The sequence below is a fragment of the Dermacentor andersoni genome, chromosome 10 (assembly GCF_023375885.2).
Source record: "Dermacentor andersoni chromosome 10, qqDerAnde1_hic_scaffold, whole genome shotgun sequence".
NCBI lineage: Eukaryota > Metazoa > Arthropoda > Arachnida > Ixodida > Ixodidae > Dermacentor > Dermacentor andersoni.
In genome coordinates, this window is record NC_092823.1 from 118,798,887 (window position 1) to 118,814,131 (window position 15,245).

Genomic DNA, 15,245 nt, shown 5'->3' on the forward strand with positions numbered 1-15,245 from the left:
CGGGTGTTTTCGCATTTCGCCCCCATCGAAATGCGGCCGCCGTGGCCGGGATTCGATCCCGCGACCTCGTGCTCAGCAGCCCAACACCATAGCCACTGAGCAACCACGGCGGGTTTGAACCATTATTAGATTACGAACAACTGAGAGGTTTCTTGATCGCATGATTGACCTACTATTGCCCTCTGTGATGGCTGTCCTTTCGTTGGGGCCTATCGTGACATGCTAGGAATATGGGCTACCGCCAATTATACGCCTTCACTATCTGCCAAGTTTTCTGACTCATGAAAGCGTCCTACTATTCCGCCATGCACTGCCACTCTTCTGGCCCCGTTTCGTGATTGGCTGAAGTGCACGTCTTCCTTTCATAAAAATTTTTTAGCTGCTCAGAGCCTAGCGCTTGCCTCGGTCGCAACACTGTTTCACGAATAGAAACTTCAATGACGGGCTTTTCACTGCTTTCTCGTGTAATACCGCATGCCAGATCATTTCCTTGGTGAGGGTTTCGCTGATAAAGGCCCCATTTTTGTTGTATTTCAGTGATTTATTCAATTTGGTAATTAATTTTTTTATAACAAGCGCGAGATTGTTATATATTGTAGGCACAGACCAGGGTCCTATTGTCTGTGGTCTTTTGTATTACTTCACTGTATCAACGGTCACCTTGCTTTTTTTTTTTTGCTGGCCATGGCCAATGATGAATCTAAACCTTTTTTTTTTTGTGCTATCACCTAGGCTTATTGCCCACGTAAATGGCTCAGAAAAATTCTTCCCCGCACAACAACGTACAGATTTCATTCGCAGGAGTCTAGACGGAAGTATTTATTTGAACATGCCCCCGGGAAGTTCTGCGTCTGCTGCTGTGTGTGTAGTGTATGCACTGATCTGCGTGTGTTGATATGAGTGCACGTCCTTACGTGCGAGCCCGTTTTCTTTTTGCCGATGGCGGCCTCAGCGTTCCTCGACGCCGAGGAAACCAAGTTGCTTTTTGGTTTGCCCGCGCTTGCAAATCAGAACACACACCTCCTGCGCCTCTCCCCAATGCCTTGGACTAAATCCTCCGCATGTGACGTAACGGCGAAGCGCCGGAAACGACAAGGCGCCGCATCTCTACCGAAGTGGAACAGACGTCCGAGGAGAACTCTTTCAGGAAGATCTTTTCACGGGCCTCATGCTTCCGGTCGGAAGAGAAGTTGGCGTCTTCACCCTGGTCTTTGATAAAGCTAGGGGCGCAATTCCTACAAGATGGGCAAAGGTCGAGCCCTTTCGCGAAAGAGAGACACCACCGTCTCTTCTGGCAGTGCGTCTTGCTCAAGAGAACAAAAGAAGAAGTAAAAAAACATTTCTGGTAAATATGAGCAAGCTGTCTTCTCAACTCGGCGTTAGTTACAAAAAAATTATCCCTCCCTATTTGATACACTTCGACTGTAGCAATCTTAGCTGAACCATAGCTTCCACATACGTGGGAGATTATGCACTACAGAGCAAAACATCATCAGAGTAAACCATCCTGTACGGCGCAGATATAGTCTATAGTCTTGCGGCAATGGCAGAGTAGCGCCAATCACATAGTTCAGCATATACATTTGCTTTACATAATAACCCAAACTTGGGCTAACTTTACAAACATTTTACATCAAAACTGTTTATGGCTAGGAGGGTTCCGGGAAATTTTCCTGTGTGCGAGCAAAAACTATCATCATCAGCAATGGTTCGTGCCCCTGCACACGCGTTTGTCCTCTTCTTAGACAGCTGGCTCCGTTGGCGCTCATTATGCCAGCGCTCCCATACTGCCACTCGCGCTCATGACACTGCTCGCGCCTTCGTCGTAGCCTTCTTCCACAGCTGACTCGATGGCGCTCATCATGCCAGAGTTCCCATGCCGTCCCTACCTGTGCAAAGGCGTTGATGGCACTGGCCCACTGGCAGTGGTTGCAGTATTTTGGTCTCAAACTCTTTGTCTCAGTAAATCGCGAAGTGAAAACATGAATTCGTATAAGAAATGCGTATAACGAATGTATAACGAGAATGGGCGCGAATGTATAAAAATAAATGTGTGCGCGCACCTTACGTTACGATGGTCACCGATCAAGACAATAAATGTGTTCGTAACTTTGTTCGGAATTCTGTGTCACCTCTTTGTCGTTTGCTACACAGCTTCGCTGGTAGTGTACCTTCAAAGAGTGGAACACGTCCTGACTTTTTTGTTCTCAAGTGGTTTCAATGATTGACCGGCCGTCTTCACTAATTATGAATAATCGGACATATTTACCGGCTGTCTTATACATGTTCACTATTGCAATCGGCAGTGCTGTTAGAAACAATTATGGAATAATATTTTTTTCTGCCTGTAAGTTTGAGCCTCCATTCACCGATCAATATAAAGCAATAACGTATAAACACCATTACATTGCGTGAATGAAAGCGCCATAATTTGCGCTAGATAATACTGCACAATCTATACACTCCTATTCTCGTTCCACGTGGGTCCCACTAAGGTGAGCATCACTTGCAAATTGTTCCACTTGTTAAGTGGAGCTGGGGTGGAACTAATGCCCTTGAGCATAGCCTCAAGCACGTTCAAGCTTCTTGGCGCTGTTGCTATAGCGCTCTGAATGCAGTTCCACGTGAATTTTACTAAGTGAATGTAGCATCTTCATCTTTTTGCACGTAGGTACTCCCAAATAGTGTAACATACTTGTGTGAACGGTGAATGTTCAGTTTACTGAGGGGAACCGTAGCCTCCTACATTTTTCAATGCCAGCCCAGTGAAGCCAAAATCATGGGTCAGTAAGAGGGCACCTTTTCCCAGTAGTTAGTCAGAGTTTATGGGGGCGTGGCTTGGTTCACGTCAACTATCTATCCTGGCACTTGATGGCACTTCATGAAGAAAAATATAGGACCAATTGGCATGGAGTGGCAGCCGCGCCTCGCTATTTGTCCATTATCTGGCATTAGTGGAGTTCAAATGACTGGTAATAGCGGACCACCACACTAGGTCAATGGCTCCCATACGTTGCGGAGCGTCCGGCCACCCATCGAAAAATATAGGAGGCTATGGTGGAACTGAATTATGAGAAGATTATGATGTCCCACTTAGTTGAGCTAATGTATTTCTCGTTTCATACATTGCGGGAAACGCTGTGGAGTCTAGGCAAGTAGTGCGACCATAGAAGTCTCATTTCGCGCGATTTGAAGTGCAGGTGTTCTTGATCAGTAATTTTTCCTACACAGTAACAATGTCACCCGCAGTGGTTGCTTAGTGGCTATGGTGTTGGGCTGCTAAACACGAGGTCGCGGGGTCGAATCCTGGCCACGGCGGCCGCATTTCGATAGGGGCGAAATGCGAAAACACCCGTGAACTTAGATTTAGCACGTTAGAGAACCCCAGGTGGTCCAAATTTCCGGAGCCTCCCATTACGGCGTACCTCGTAATCAGAAAGTGGTTTTGGCACGTAAAACCCCATAATTCATTCAAGTAACAAGATCAAATATTCTAGCTACTTCTGGACGGAAGTTTACGTCAAGTCACGAAATAATTGGGCATAAATTTGCTTCTAGTAGGCGGCGTACTATGTTTTCGTCACGGCGCAAGCAATGTGCTGTGGCTGCTTGACGCAGAAACATGTTACTCCGCTCGTATGGTAGTAAATAGCTTTAGATCGGCAACGCCCTTGATGAAATAAACACGTAATATTTTGCGGTGTAGAAGTGGTGGATACTATGTCGTTCAAATTGCATGGCGAATACCAAATATATTTCTTTCATGTGTGACGCACTGCTTGGTCGCGCATGCTACGTGTGAGAGAAGTCTCCCCAGCCTTTGCATCGTTGCCTCCCATCTATAAAGCAGAGTAAAGAAAGAGTTTAAACTTTAGTAATTAGCGAAACTTGTGTGGAACGAGACTAATGGTGTATGCTTAGATAGAGCCCCGCAAGCCAGGGAAGATGGAGAGACGGTGGCACACGATCTATAGTCACCGACTAGGCTTATTTCTATTGACACCGATTACCTTACTCTCATAAGCCACCAGTAATCTGCTCTACGCAATACATGGCGTGCTCCATACGCTTATCCATCCTAATTTCAGGATTATTTACCGACGTTTATTTTCTAGCCCATACACCCTTCTTTCTCTTAAAGCTGCGTATTTCGCTTTTGTTCCTGCACAATAATTATGAGCTGTAAGAAATGCGCTGAAGACAGAGTTACCTCTCTTTTCCTTTAAGCATTAAAGAGAGTCCACTGACTACTGGTCTTTATTTTTGCTCAAATTACAATTCAAAATCGAAATTTGTGGTCCGCATGGTTCAGTACCGAACTCGGTCCAGTTTCAGGTGCTCCCCCCCCCCCCCCCTGGCTCGTCAAAAAATCGAATTCACCTTTATCTGCCCCCCCCCCCCTCCTCCACCAACGCATTCAGTGATTGTCAAAATGGTGGTTACAGGGTTGCCTTGTCACTTCTGACTTCTGCACACGGGCAGAGCGTAGCTTTCGATATTCGTTGTCAATAAACTCGAGGTGCAAGATTTACTCGCGACGCCTGTGGCAGAAAATTCTTCCACATCCACCACTTAGGTTTGTGACAGGTGGCGCTAGCTAACACTCCCGGGGTTAGTTCTAGTAGCAAAAACAGAAATGCTCAAGAAAGTGCATCGGAAAATAGCGCCGTGGTAGCTCAAATGGTAAGAGCATCGCACGCCTAGTGCGAAGACGTGGTTTCGTATCCCACCTGCGGCCAGTTGCCTTTTTCATCCACTTTCATTTCGATTAATTTACCATTTCTTTGAGTTAATCAGTAAGTGCAAGTAATTTCCCCTGTGCTGTCCTTGGTGTCTTTGTTTGCTGGCGTCTTGTGATATGATTAATAAAATCTGGCCCCTTAGTTCCCTTTCTTCTTATTGCGTAGGGAAGTGAGGTGACTTTCTTTGCTAAGCAATTGGTTATGCTTAGATGGACCGCCATGTTCAAATTTTTTCTTGTTGTTACTAGTGAGAACATGGAAAAGTATGTTTCGTTTCGATATCGGGACGACGTGACTGACAAGGGTAGGTGTGGAATCGTGTATGCGTCCACAAGCTGCGTGCGGGCGCGTCGAGGCCTGTGGCTTCAAAGTCACGCCGCTTGGATACGGGGTGATTGCACGAGCCTGCACAGAAGGGGGTGTATCAACTAGAAAAAATAAGATCCAGTACGGTGGGAGCTATGCAGTCAGTACGAGCCTATTTATGGAGGCGTGTTCTTCGAAAGTCACAGGCTTGGTGGAGCCACAGAAGTTCGAAAAGAAGCAGCATGCAAGCTGCTAAAAAATTGCCCTGAGCACGTCGCTATGGGATAATTTCGCTTGGAAATGCCTTGGTGTTTCTTGCTGGTTTAAAACTTCAGTGGTTCAGAAAACCCAGCGACACTGCTATCGGGGCAGTTGGCATGCACTCTAGGCTATAGGCCGAAGGAAAGGGCATCATCTGGAAGCTGTAGTGTTGCCCGTAAAGATAATGTTTGTGACCCAACCAGACTGGCCGTATGACAGGTTTCTAACACAATATATTAGTCTATAATGTTCATGATCATTCTATGTTAGCGGGCATTGAAAACGCCGATACTAGAGGGAAATTTGCACACACCAACAGCGTCTCTATACTCATCACTTTTCACGAATTCATCTTACCACACTTTCACATTTGATGGCAATGGCCTTGGGGATCATGGGGCGGGTCCCAGCTATCGCCGCGACCGCTGTGTAGACAAGGCGCAGGTTTAAGATTGCAGCTTCGTCTTAGAATTCTTAAGAGACACTGATGCGTCGACTGATACTTCGTGTGGCACATACGATTGTGTCTGTTTTTCTGCTGAGACTATTTAGCGCGGTCTCTGTATCAGGTCACTGCAGGTCTGGTAACTGTGTTTTCTCTAGACTCTCTCTCACTTGAGGAAACAATACTTGTAGTGCAAGCAGGTGCACAGAATAGGCTACGACTGCTAGATTACATGTCACGACAGCTGACTATTGCTTTATTTTCACACACCTTGTGAGCACCATGATTGTACGCTATTATTATTATTTTGTTTTGTTGACTTTTTTGTTAGCTATTTACAGTTCTTTGCAATTCGTTTCTTGTGTGCGTGCGTGCGTGTGTGTGTCTTTCTGTGTGTATGTGTGTGATCCCTGCTGAGGTATATTCCCACAATTGTAATGTACTTAGGTTTAAATATTGCAGATTTAGTAATCGTTCGCTGGCGCGCTGTTAGAACAGCCATAGGAACTTTCAATACATATTCTCCCCTTGCGATTAAAGTCCTCTAAACAGTTGATTGAACAGTTTTTAAACAGTTATGCCAGTGTCATCTTTTATAAAACAGCACGTTTTATTAGTTCGACAGAAAATAATCTCTGACAGCTCTGAAACAACAGCATAAAAAGTTTATACAGAACCATTTTCACATGCTTTAACGAGCACATATGAACATACGTGACATTGAAGTACGGCAAATACACGATACGTTAACAATAAAAGACACTTTACCATATGGTATGGAAATATTTGCGCAGAGTCACACTGGGAATCATTTGCTTGAACATTAAATTTTGTTTTACTTTGTGGCAATGTTGCTTTCAAAAACCAGTTCAATTTATTCCTGCGCGCCTGTTTAGAGCAACAGCTCATTTTTTTTATCCAACTCCTCATCTGTAGGCACACCCTATGTGGGGATTGCGGGTTAATCAAGAGCCACTAAACGGCCACAGTGCCACGACGAAGGAACGTCAGCGGCAAGCATGTGAGACAGCAGGCTCCTTCTTTGTACCTCCAGTTCCCACAGTCCCCTACTAAAGATGGCTAATACCTGCACTGCAGCAAAGTCTTGTTTATAGCAAGTGAACTATAAGCATTTAAAGATGAATGCACGATTCCGATTTACGTATTAGCTCTTTCTGTATCACACGGCGTCGGTTCTACGAAGAATGTTGTCTTAAGATTTTCAGCCACATGGAATGTTGTCGATTCAACTTGGGCGCTTCTTTCTTTGGCCGGGGCGTATGTCTTACGCTCCGGGATAATCCAGGATTGAATCTCCAATCTGTCACAATCAACGCAAGTACACTGTGGTTTACGGCTTAACGATACAGTTATAGAGTTGTTATCATTCCGCATAAAGTGTACTGCCTGACGGTAAGAGACGACACGCTGAAACTAGTAGCACGTAGCTCCCATGTGTTTACCACTTCACAGCCATATGGAATATTTCTAAAACCAGTATAGACAGGATGCCTCTTCCTATAACAATGCCTAGCTGTGCACAGAAGAGTGCTAATATGCTTTGTACACCTTCGTTAACAATTTAGACTGTGTACAATGTGTGGTCAATATTATACGTGAATAATATCTTTAAGTTTTCCTGCTCGTTTACTTCATTGTTGAGCAGTCTTATGCATGCGCTTCTCCAGCTGGTCTTGTTTGTTCACAAAGCAGTGCGCTTGAAAAACTAACATGCAGCTAACAATGCTGGTTACTGATTTGTCATGTTAAAATTCAAGTTATCAATGATGTTCAATGAGTTCTCTTTATAAAACTGGTTTCCTATTTCTTTTAGGCATACTAATTTAATAATATCTGAAACTGACAAATCATAATATACATTGCGATTGTGTGGGCGAAAATAAAATTCATTGCCTGCCTGCCTGTGTAGCCTATTTTATATTATAGAGCTTCTCACACAGTTACGTATTATGATCTGACAGAAATGTCGGGTACAACAGTGTGTAGATATATTGGGTGCATACATTTCACTTCACCGAACCCCACACATCAGTGGCCAATCACTTGAGCACATTGTGCTCAACAGAAGGCAAAACATTTGACCACTGTTCAAATAAAGCTTGCTGCAGACAAGTAAACGAAGTTCTACATTTCTGCTACTTTCTTGTCTGCTAAGTACCTGTTCTTGTCAAGAAAAGGCCCTCTCGTAACACTTTATTTCAGCCCAGTGGGACACAAGAAAATCAAGGGATTTGAACAAAAATTCTGTCTTGCCTTTCATGTTGTGAAACAACTTTTGTGGTTAACGTAAAGATACAACAACACATGGACTTTGCTGTTTAGTTGACCAACCATCTAGCCGGTAAATCCGCTCCACATACGGCATCACAAACCTTCACATCGGTCAACTTCCTGAAAAAGAGCAAAATATTCAAGAACCTTTCATGTGGCCTTGTAAAATTCTCTGTAGGATTCGCATGATGTTCTACATGCCAAGTGACTTGCCTGTGACGTGGAAGACCCCTTTCTAATTTACGGCTTACCTTCAACAGCACTGAGTTTATTATACCACTCAACAAGCTAAAGGTAATTTTCTTACACAGTGCGTTACGCGCAGTGATCTTCATGCTGACTTTGTAAGAACAGGCATAGAATTGCTGTGTAAGAACAAAGGGCATGCTGGTAACTTCCCTTGCGGGCCTCACGTCTTGTAGAAAATTAACCCAAATTTCTAGACCTCTTATATTAAGTGATAGCCAAACTTCAGCAAGTCTACTTTTATAAAAGACGTAGTCCTTAGGAATAATCAGGAAAGATAATGGAAAAGTAAAGATACACTCTTTTGTTAAGTATGGGACAGCCAGTCACTCGCACCAAGTAATCACTAATAGTGGCTTCGTTTTTATTATGTGTCCGCTTTGATGCACACATCAGTTAGACATAATCGAAGCCACGCAGAAAGGGATAAACGAGTGGATTATGTCATAAACACGTATATTGAAGTGTATGATGGCTCACAAAGAGTCTCACTGGACTCATTTTCCGACCACTGTCATCAAGAAACAGAACAGTCGCATCTACATTCAGGCACACAATATTCACTATATTCAAAACAATGTCATTGAGCACCTTAAATTCATAGTACCGCAGTGCTTCTAGCCACCTACAACACTAAGATGCTTCATAAACGCGGCCTTGACCGGTGCTTGCAGGCCGAGCTTTTTCATGTTCTACCACATTGTTTTTGTACCACATGCACCAAGCAGATGCACATGCGTATCGTGCATGTACGAAATACATCATACATACCACATTGTTTTTGATGGGGCTTAAAATGATGCGCTGTACAGACGCCATGTACAGCAATGTTGAGATGGTTCACAACATTGATCTGCCAGCTAGCACGACAGCTTATAGCGCCGAAAGAACCAGTGTCCAATAGACAATGGCATTCGCGTTTTTTAAAGATTATTTCTTGAAATTGCTTTGTAAGGCTATATCGTCTGATCACATCACTAGGACGGAATCATATTTAGTTCATTTTTAGTGAACAAACTGGATGCACAACACTTCCAACGTAATGAATTTTACGTATTAACATTCGGCCTTAAACTTCTGGATGTTTTAGAAGATTTCTTAACAGACACTGCTCAGTTACTAAGGCTTACTATTTTTTACACTGGCTATATATGCGCACATCAAACCATTCCTCTTCTTCAAAAGGTTAGTAAGAAACGGCTTTCTGAAAACTAGATTGTATACTTGAGAGGATGGTGTTTTTTATAAGAAAACACCAACCATTATTTCGCCCACTTATAGTGTACATTACTCAGCAGCATTATCTTTGTATATTCTACGATCTACAACACGGAACTGGAACTTCGCTCGCGGCAATTTCGAGTGTCGGCTCTTTGACGCTCTTTCTGTGCCCTATGATGAAGAAAGAATTGTTCCTTAGATGCTATACTTTCTGTTACGGCTAACAGTGCTTATTCAGAGCACGATGCTGGTCTTTTCTTCCCTACTTGCTAAACTCTTGCGCGCGTTCTCGTGCAGGATAGCAAGCCCCCAATTATTAACCTCTGAACAAGCTTTCTTCTTTTGCTCTAGACTCTCTCGCTTTTGAGGCAATGCGCCTGTCCCTTTTTCACGGAAGCTTGAAACAAGCTCCGGCCACTTGCAATCATATCTCCATCGTAGTTAGATTTCCTTTTCAATCGAGCACCAATTTTTAATTACAACCATGAAGAAAATTTCAACCTGCAAAGCAGTTCCATCTCTATCCTCAGAGCACTGCTATACGCACGAGATAATTTGCAAAATATTTTCGTTAATCTTCTCTATAAGCTTTTCATCTACTTTAACATCCCTGCGCAGAGCAGCAGGGCAGTTATCATATACGAGCCGAAAAACGTCTGTATCTCTCATTGGAAAGGTTCTATTTGTATACATGCCTTTGCGATGCCCAGGACACAGATACTCACGTACCACCCGGCTTATGGCCACAGATTGAAGGGGCATAATTTTTGCACATTCAACCTATACTGCCATTGTACATGCACTGTTGTCCTAAATTCAGATTTAGTTCCCCTATTTATGTCATCGCTTGTCAACACATTTCTTTGAGAACATCGCCGTCACAGGCTCCCGATGGCCTTACCATCCGGAAATATTTCTGCTAGCTAGTGACTGAGCAGTGCCGTGCCATTTCGCGTTCACCGCATATAGTTCTCAGAAAAACACGGTATCATGTAAGTGAGCTGCCAGTAACCTTACAAGGGTAGCGATATGGGTTTGTTGCCACTGTGTGGCCTTCAGGCCTATTTTTTGCCCTTATGTTTTTCTGTTTTCTACTTCCCTTCAGTCAAGTATCCTGAGCAAAGGTAGGACCATGCAGGACCCAGTAATACCTAGTCATTGGTCAATACATCTCCTTAGACATCACTACTACCCAGAAGGTTTTGTGAGCTCACATAGATTATTCAGCTTCTGAAGCGATAACGGTTTAAAAACCTGTACCACAGACTGAACACTTCACCTTTTTTCAGTAGTGCATACCGGCTTACCAATATGCTACAATTATTGTCTTTTAACACTGTTCTCACACATGCAAGAAACTCGAAGACTTGTATGTCGAAACCACAAGCTCGGCAGTCAGGTTCACTCTTCAGTGCCCCAGTCGGCAGATCTCTCCAGGGACGCCTTGGAGCAAGACTTTCTCAGGGACTGGTGAATAGATATCTCAAGGCCGCTAGCTGAAATCTGGACGTCATTTGGTGGTGCCTCGTCGCTTGGATATCGCTCCTGGGTCGACGACCTCCGGCAGCTTCTCGGCAACGGAGGGCAGGCTTCCGTTCTCGCAGCAGCAGCCGTTGTGGCGAGTGAGCATCGAGTCGCTGAGCGCCCGGCGATGCTGCTCGGTGATGGTGTCGTCCTTGGCCACCTCCTTGGATGCGATGGCGGTCTCGAGCGAGAACGGTCCGGTGTCCGTGGTCGTGGCAGCACCTCCCATGTTGCCGCTTGTGGTGGCGAGTCTAGCCTGCTTCGTGTTCCTCAACGCCACCGCGGCCACTCGATGCTGCGGGTGAGTCCCCGGGAGTGCCGAGTGGGGCAGGCTGTCGCTCTGCGACCCACTGGACGCCGTCGACAGCAGGCTGGTGCCGTTCGCCAGCCGATGGAGGCGAAGCCGGAACGACGATGAACAGGCGGGAACCACAGGCCTGCGAGCACGGCCAGAGAAAAAAAGGAGTGTAGCAAATAAAAACAAGTTGTTCGGACACTGATACACCAATAGCAGAGGTGATAACAAAGTGGCAAGCAGAAGGATGCCTAAACTAGAGCCTGGAGAACATGCACCGACTTTTGCGCAACTCCGTGTGGTAATAATTCAAATTTCGAGCCGCTAGAAATTACTGTGCGAGAACCACGATACAAATGCCACAGAAATCGCCAAATTTCGGAAGCGTGCGTAATTCACAGGACAGGCCCCACGGTCGATAGCCTAATCTGTTTGACAAGAAGTTAACGTGCTTAGTTCCTCGTCTCAACAGACAAAACTGCCGGTTCTGGCTACCAATATTATTCTTCTTTCTACGTTGCTATTTGGTACTGCACTTTGTCAAATTCGACTGTTTCTATATCTACATCTTCATCCCGTCTATACTAATGTGTATTTTCAAATAAATGTCGTTATTCGGCCCCGTGTCCCATAGTTTTGTGTTTTTACAAAATGTTTCCCCTAATTATGTACCAACAGGCTCAGTTTCCAACCCTGCAACGAAAGCCAATGCAAACATTCAAGCTGCAAAATTCTAATTTTGTTTTTCACAGCCTTAGCTAACAACAGCATCTCAAGCAACAACCTCTTTGAAGTGTCATGCTTTAGCTTTTAACTTTTCCCATTCTTAAACATTTCTTTCAGTACGGAAGCTTCCTTCCTGGATAAGCCATATGAGTTTCTTCTGTAGGTTTCTCCTCGTGCGGTGACGGTGGTGAGCAGGAGGATATAGCCGAGTAACAATAGCAGAAATGAGGAAATTCACACAGAACCTATTCAAGCTTCATGCATGCATTCACTAATGCATGTGCGTTTATGTATGTGTTGTTCCCTCATTTTTTATTTGCTGCATGCGCTTTTGGGTGCGCGTGTTTGTGAATGTTTATGGCACATTCATTGCCGGTTGTGCTGTGGAGGGCTTTGAAGACGAGGACAATGTAAGGCGCAGTGGTAAACGCACAGGAGCACTCTAGTTTGTTTTTCGCTGTGCCCTACTTTGTCCTCCTTTAGCAAGACGACTGCTCTTTTTTTATACTTGTGGCTTTTTTCACGTGCATGAGCAACTACGGAGTTAAGGGCATATCTCTTGGTGAACATTAGCGCTGCGGTGGTTAGAAGCGCATCTGCTTGATGAACTACGGAGTTATGGGTACATCTTCACGATTAACCCTGGGTTAGGTGCACATGCGCCATATAAACTGCAGAGCTACGGAGATTAGGTGTGCCTGTGCCTTATCCAATGCATACGTTTGAGGCGCTTTGTGCACTTAAATTTTACATGCAGATGTAGCGTCTGGCTGAGACTCATGATGCTTAGACTTCAGCAATGCATTAAGTTCCACTGCAAATGTCATGGAATAAGAACCTATTGGAAATTAATATTAATGAAACCGACACTAACTGTTATTGCGTAACGCATAATTTGTGGTGTCAAGGTACAGGTTCTTCGCTGAATAAATTATAAAAACTGCGCGCAAGCGAACAATTGGCGGTGCGGCTCACTGGCCTTGCAGTTGGCGGCCACCTGGTTCCGGACTGGCAACTTCCGGCGCAGGAAACGGGAAACAAGATCCGCCGGAAGCCGCCACGGAAGCGCCTGCTCATGGCCGCGTAGATGAACGGGTTGACGCAAGAGTTGATGAACGCAAGCAGGTTGATGCTGAGCATAGTGAAGAAATAGTTCTGCTTCTCCAGGTAGTTGGTGCCAAACTGGGTCCACATGGACACCAGGAAGTACGGTGTCCAGGACAGGGCGAACGCAGCGGCCACGACCATCACCATCTTGGCAACCTGTGAAAAAAAGAAATTTGGTGTGGTGATGTTTAATAACAGGAGGGGGAATTTTGATACGCCCATAATCATCAACTCATTTCATGTCCTGTTCTGAAAAAGGTCTCTCCCAACAGCCTCCAGAAAACCCCAGCTTGTGCAAGCTGGAACCGTTTCACGCCTGCGATTTGCCTCACTTCGCCCCACCACCCATTATTCTGTTATCACCAACCCATTCTGCAACTACAACAGACCAAAGGCTATCTGCCCTTTGCAACACATAGCCTGCCCAGGCTCATTTTTCCCTCTTAACATCAACTAGAACATCGACTACCCACGTTTGCTCTGATATGCATGCCGCTATCTTCCTGTCTCTTAACGTTATAGCAGAACATTTTCGGTAGGTCTCTCGTTGCGTGGTCCCCAACTTCGTTACAATATTGTGCTAAGCTCCAATCGTCTTCCGTAAATGCTGCAACGGTAGACTGCAATAACTGTGCGCTTGTCCTTTTTTCAACGATATCAGGAAGGATTTGTTTTAAACAACACCATATTCAACACGTCGTCCTACTTATAGTGTATAGTATACTAAACTTTCGCTGAACTGTCTTGTGGACGTAGTTCTCGTAAACTAAACATCATTGCCTATTGGCAATGTTCTCACACCGAGGCCTTTTTTACTCGCTCTCCAGGACGCATAAACTGCATAGCCAGAAACATTCGCTCATTTCTGCTCAAGAAAATTTTATTGCACTTGCTCTCGATGGGTTGTGGCTTTTACTACAAATTTATTACAGTACATATTCATTGCTGATGCTTGAATGTTCTAGAACGTACTTTGTTTTCAGTCATTCGTACGGTATTGCTTTGATGAACAAAAATGACAAGTGTGTGCAACCTAAACTGATTTTTTTTGACGAAACACACCTAATTTGCTGAAATGCACTTGTCAAGGCGCTGTGACGTTGCAATACAAAACTTCTTGCGTTCAAGGGTGGTGCAGTGCATTTTTCACCACGTATTTTCTGCTCAATCTCATAAATATAAGGCCAAACTACTCTGCACGCCTGCTCTAACGCTCTCACGTGCTCAGAGAAGTTTGTGGTACTTCGTCAGCGGAAATAACATATCTGCGTCATTAGGCAGCATCAGTGAACGTGCGATGTTCACCATAACATAGTACTCTAAATTCACATAATTCGTGCGGTTTCGCCTTAGTTCTTTCTAAAATTACGTTTTGTAAGCACAGCTTGCTGGTAGATATAGAGAGCCAATGTTTTGATTCTTGAGCCTTGTTTATGGTTTTATTGCAGCCGTTTAAGTTTGCATTACTGTTTTAATACTGCCAAAACTGTACACCAGTTTACTGAAAGATGGCAGCTTGAAGTAATCAACTGCACTAAAGCAAAAAAAAAAAAAATACCGGGGCACCCGACGTTTCGACTACGGTACTCGTCTTTGACAGGGCTTGTTTTTTTTTTCCATAACGGTGTTTCTTATTATGTTTTGTATTCACGTTATCACCCCTCACCTTCTTTCGGTGTATTTACGAAGAAGTTTTCACGCGAAAGCCAGCACAGACACAGCGTAGTTTTGAAGCGATGCTCTCGAAGCACGGTAAGGCATGAATTTCACAAGTTTCGAGCAACGATGCCGACGTCAGTCAAGCATAAGGATTAAGGCACAGCGCGTTTCGAAGATACTTGAAAGGTCGGATGCTCCAAGTGTCCTTCGATCGAAGTACAAGGCAAGTTCCCCAGGGTACACGACAACACTGTGAAGCGAGAACCACCATATTTGTGCTCTGCTGAGCGCAAATCACGAACTTTCGCTAGGCTGACGCTTGAACGAGCTTACGCTATTAGTTCGCGAAGCGCGTTGAGTAGACCGGTCGTCGCGAGGCGCGTTAAGCTAAAGAAATAGGTCAAAAGTTTAGTTCAAATAA

At 44.6% G+C, this 15,245-nt stretch overlaps 1 protein-coding gene across 1 annotated transcript in view; it reads right to left on the reverse strand.

Moving 5' to 3' along the window:
* Positions 1-6,340: 6,340 nt before the first annotated feature.
* Positions 6,341-15,245, reverse strand: part of LOC126543657 (galanin receptor type 1-like) — a 100,159-nt gene continuing 91,254 nt past the window's right edge. The window contains exons 4-5 of the mRNA XM_055077859.1: positions 13,034-13,321; positions 6,341-11,474 (exon numbers count right to left, since the gene is read on the reverse strand). Coding sequence (XP_054933834.1) covers positions 11,289-11,474; positions 13,034-13,321 — 474 coding nt within the window. The 3' untranslated portion in view covers positions 6,341-11,288. The remainder of the gene's footprint in view (positions 11,475-13,033; positions 13,322-15,245) is intronic.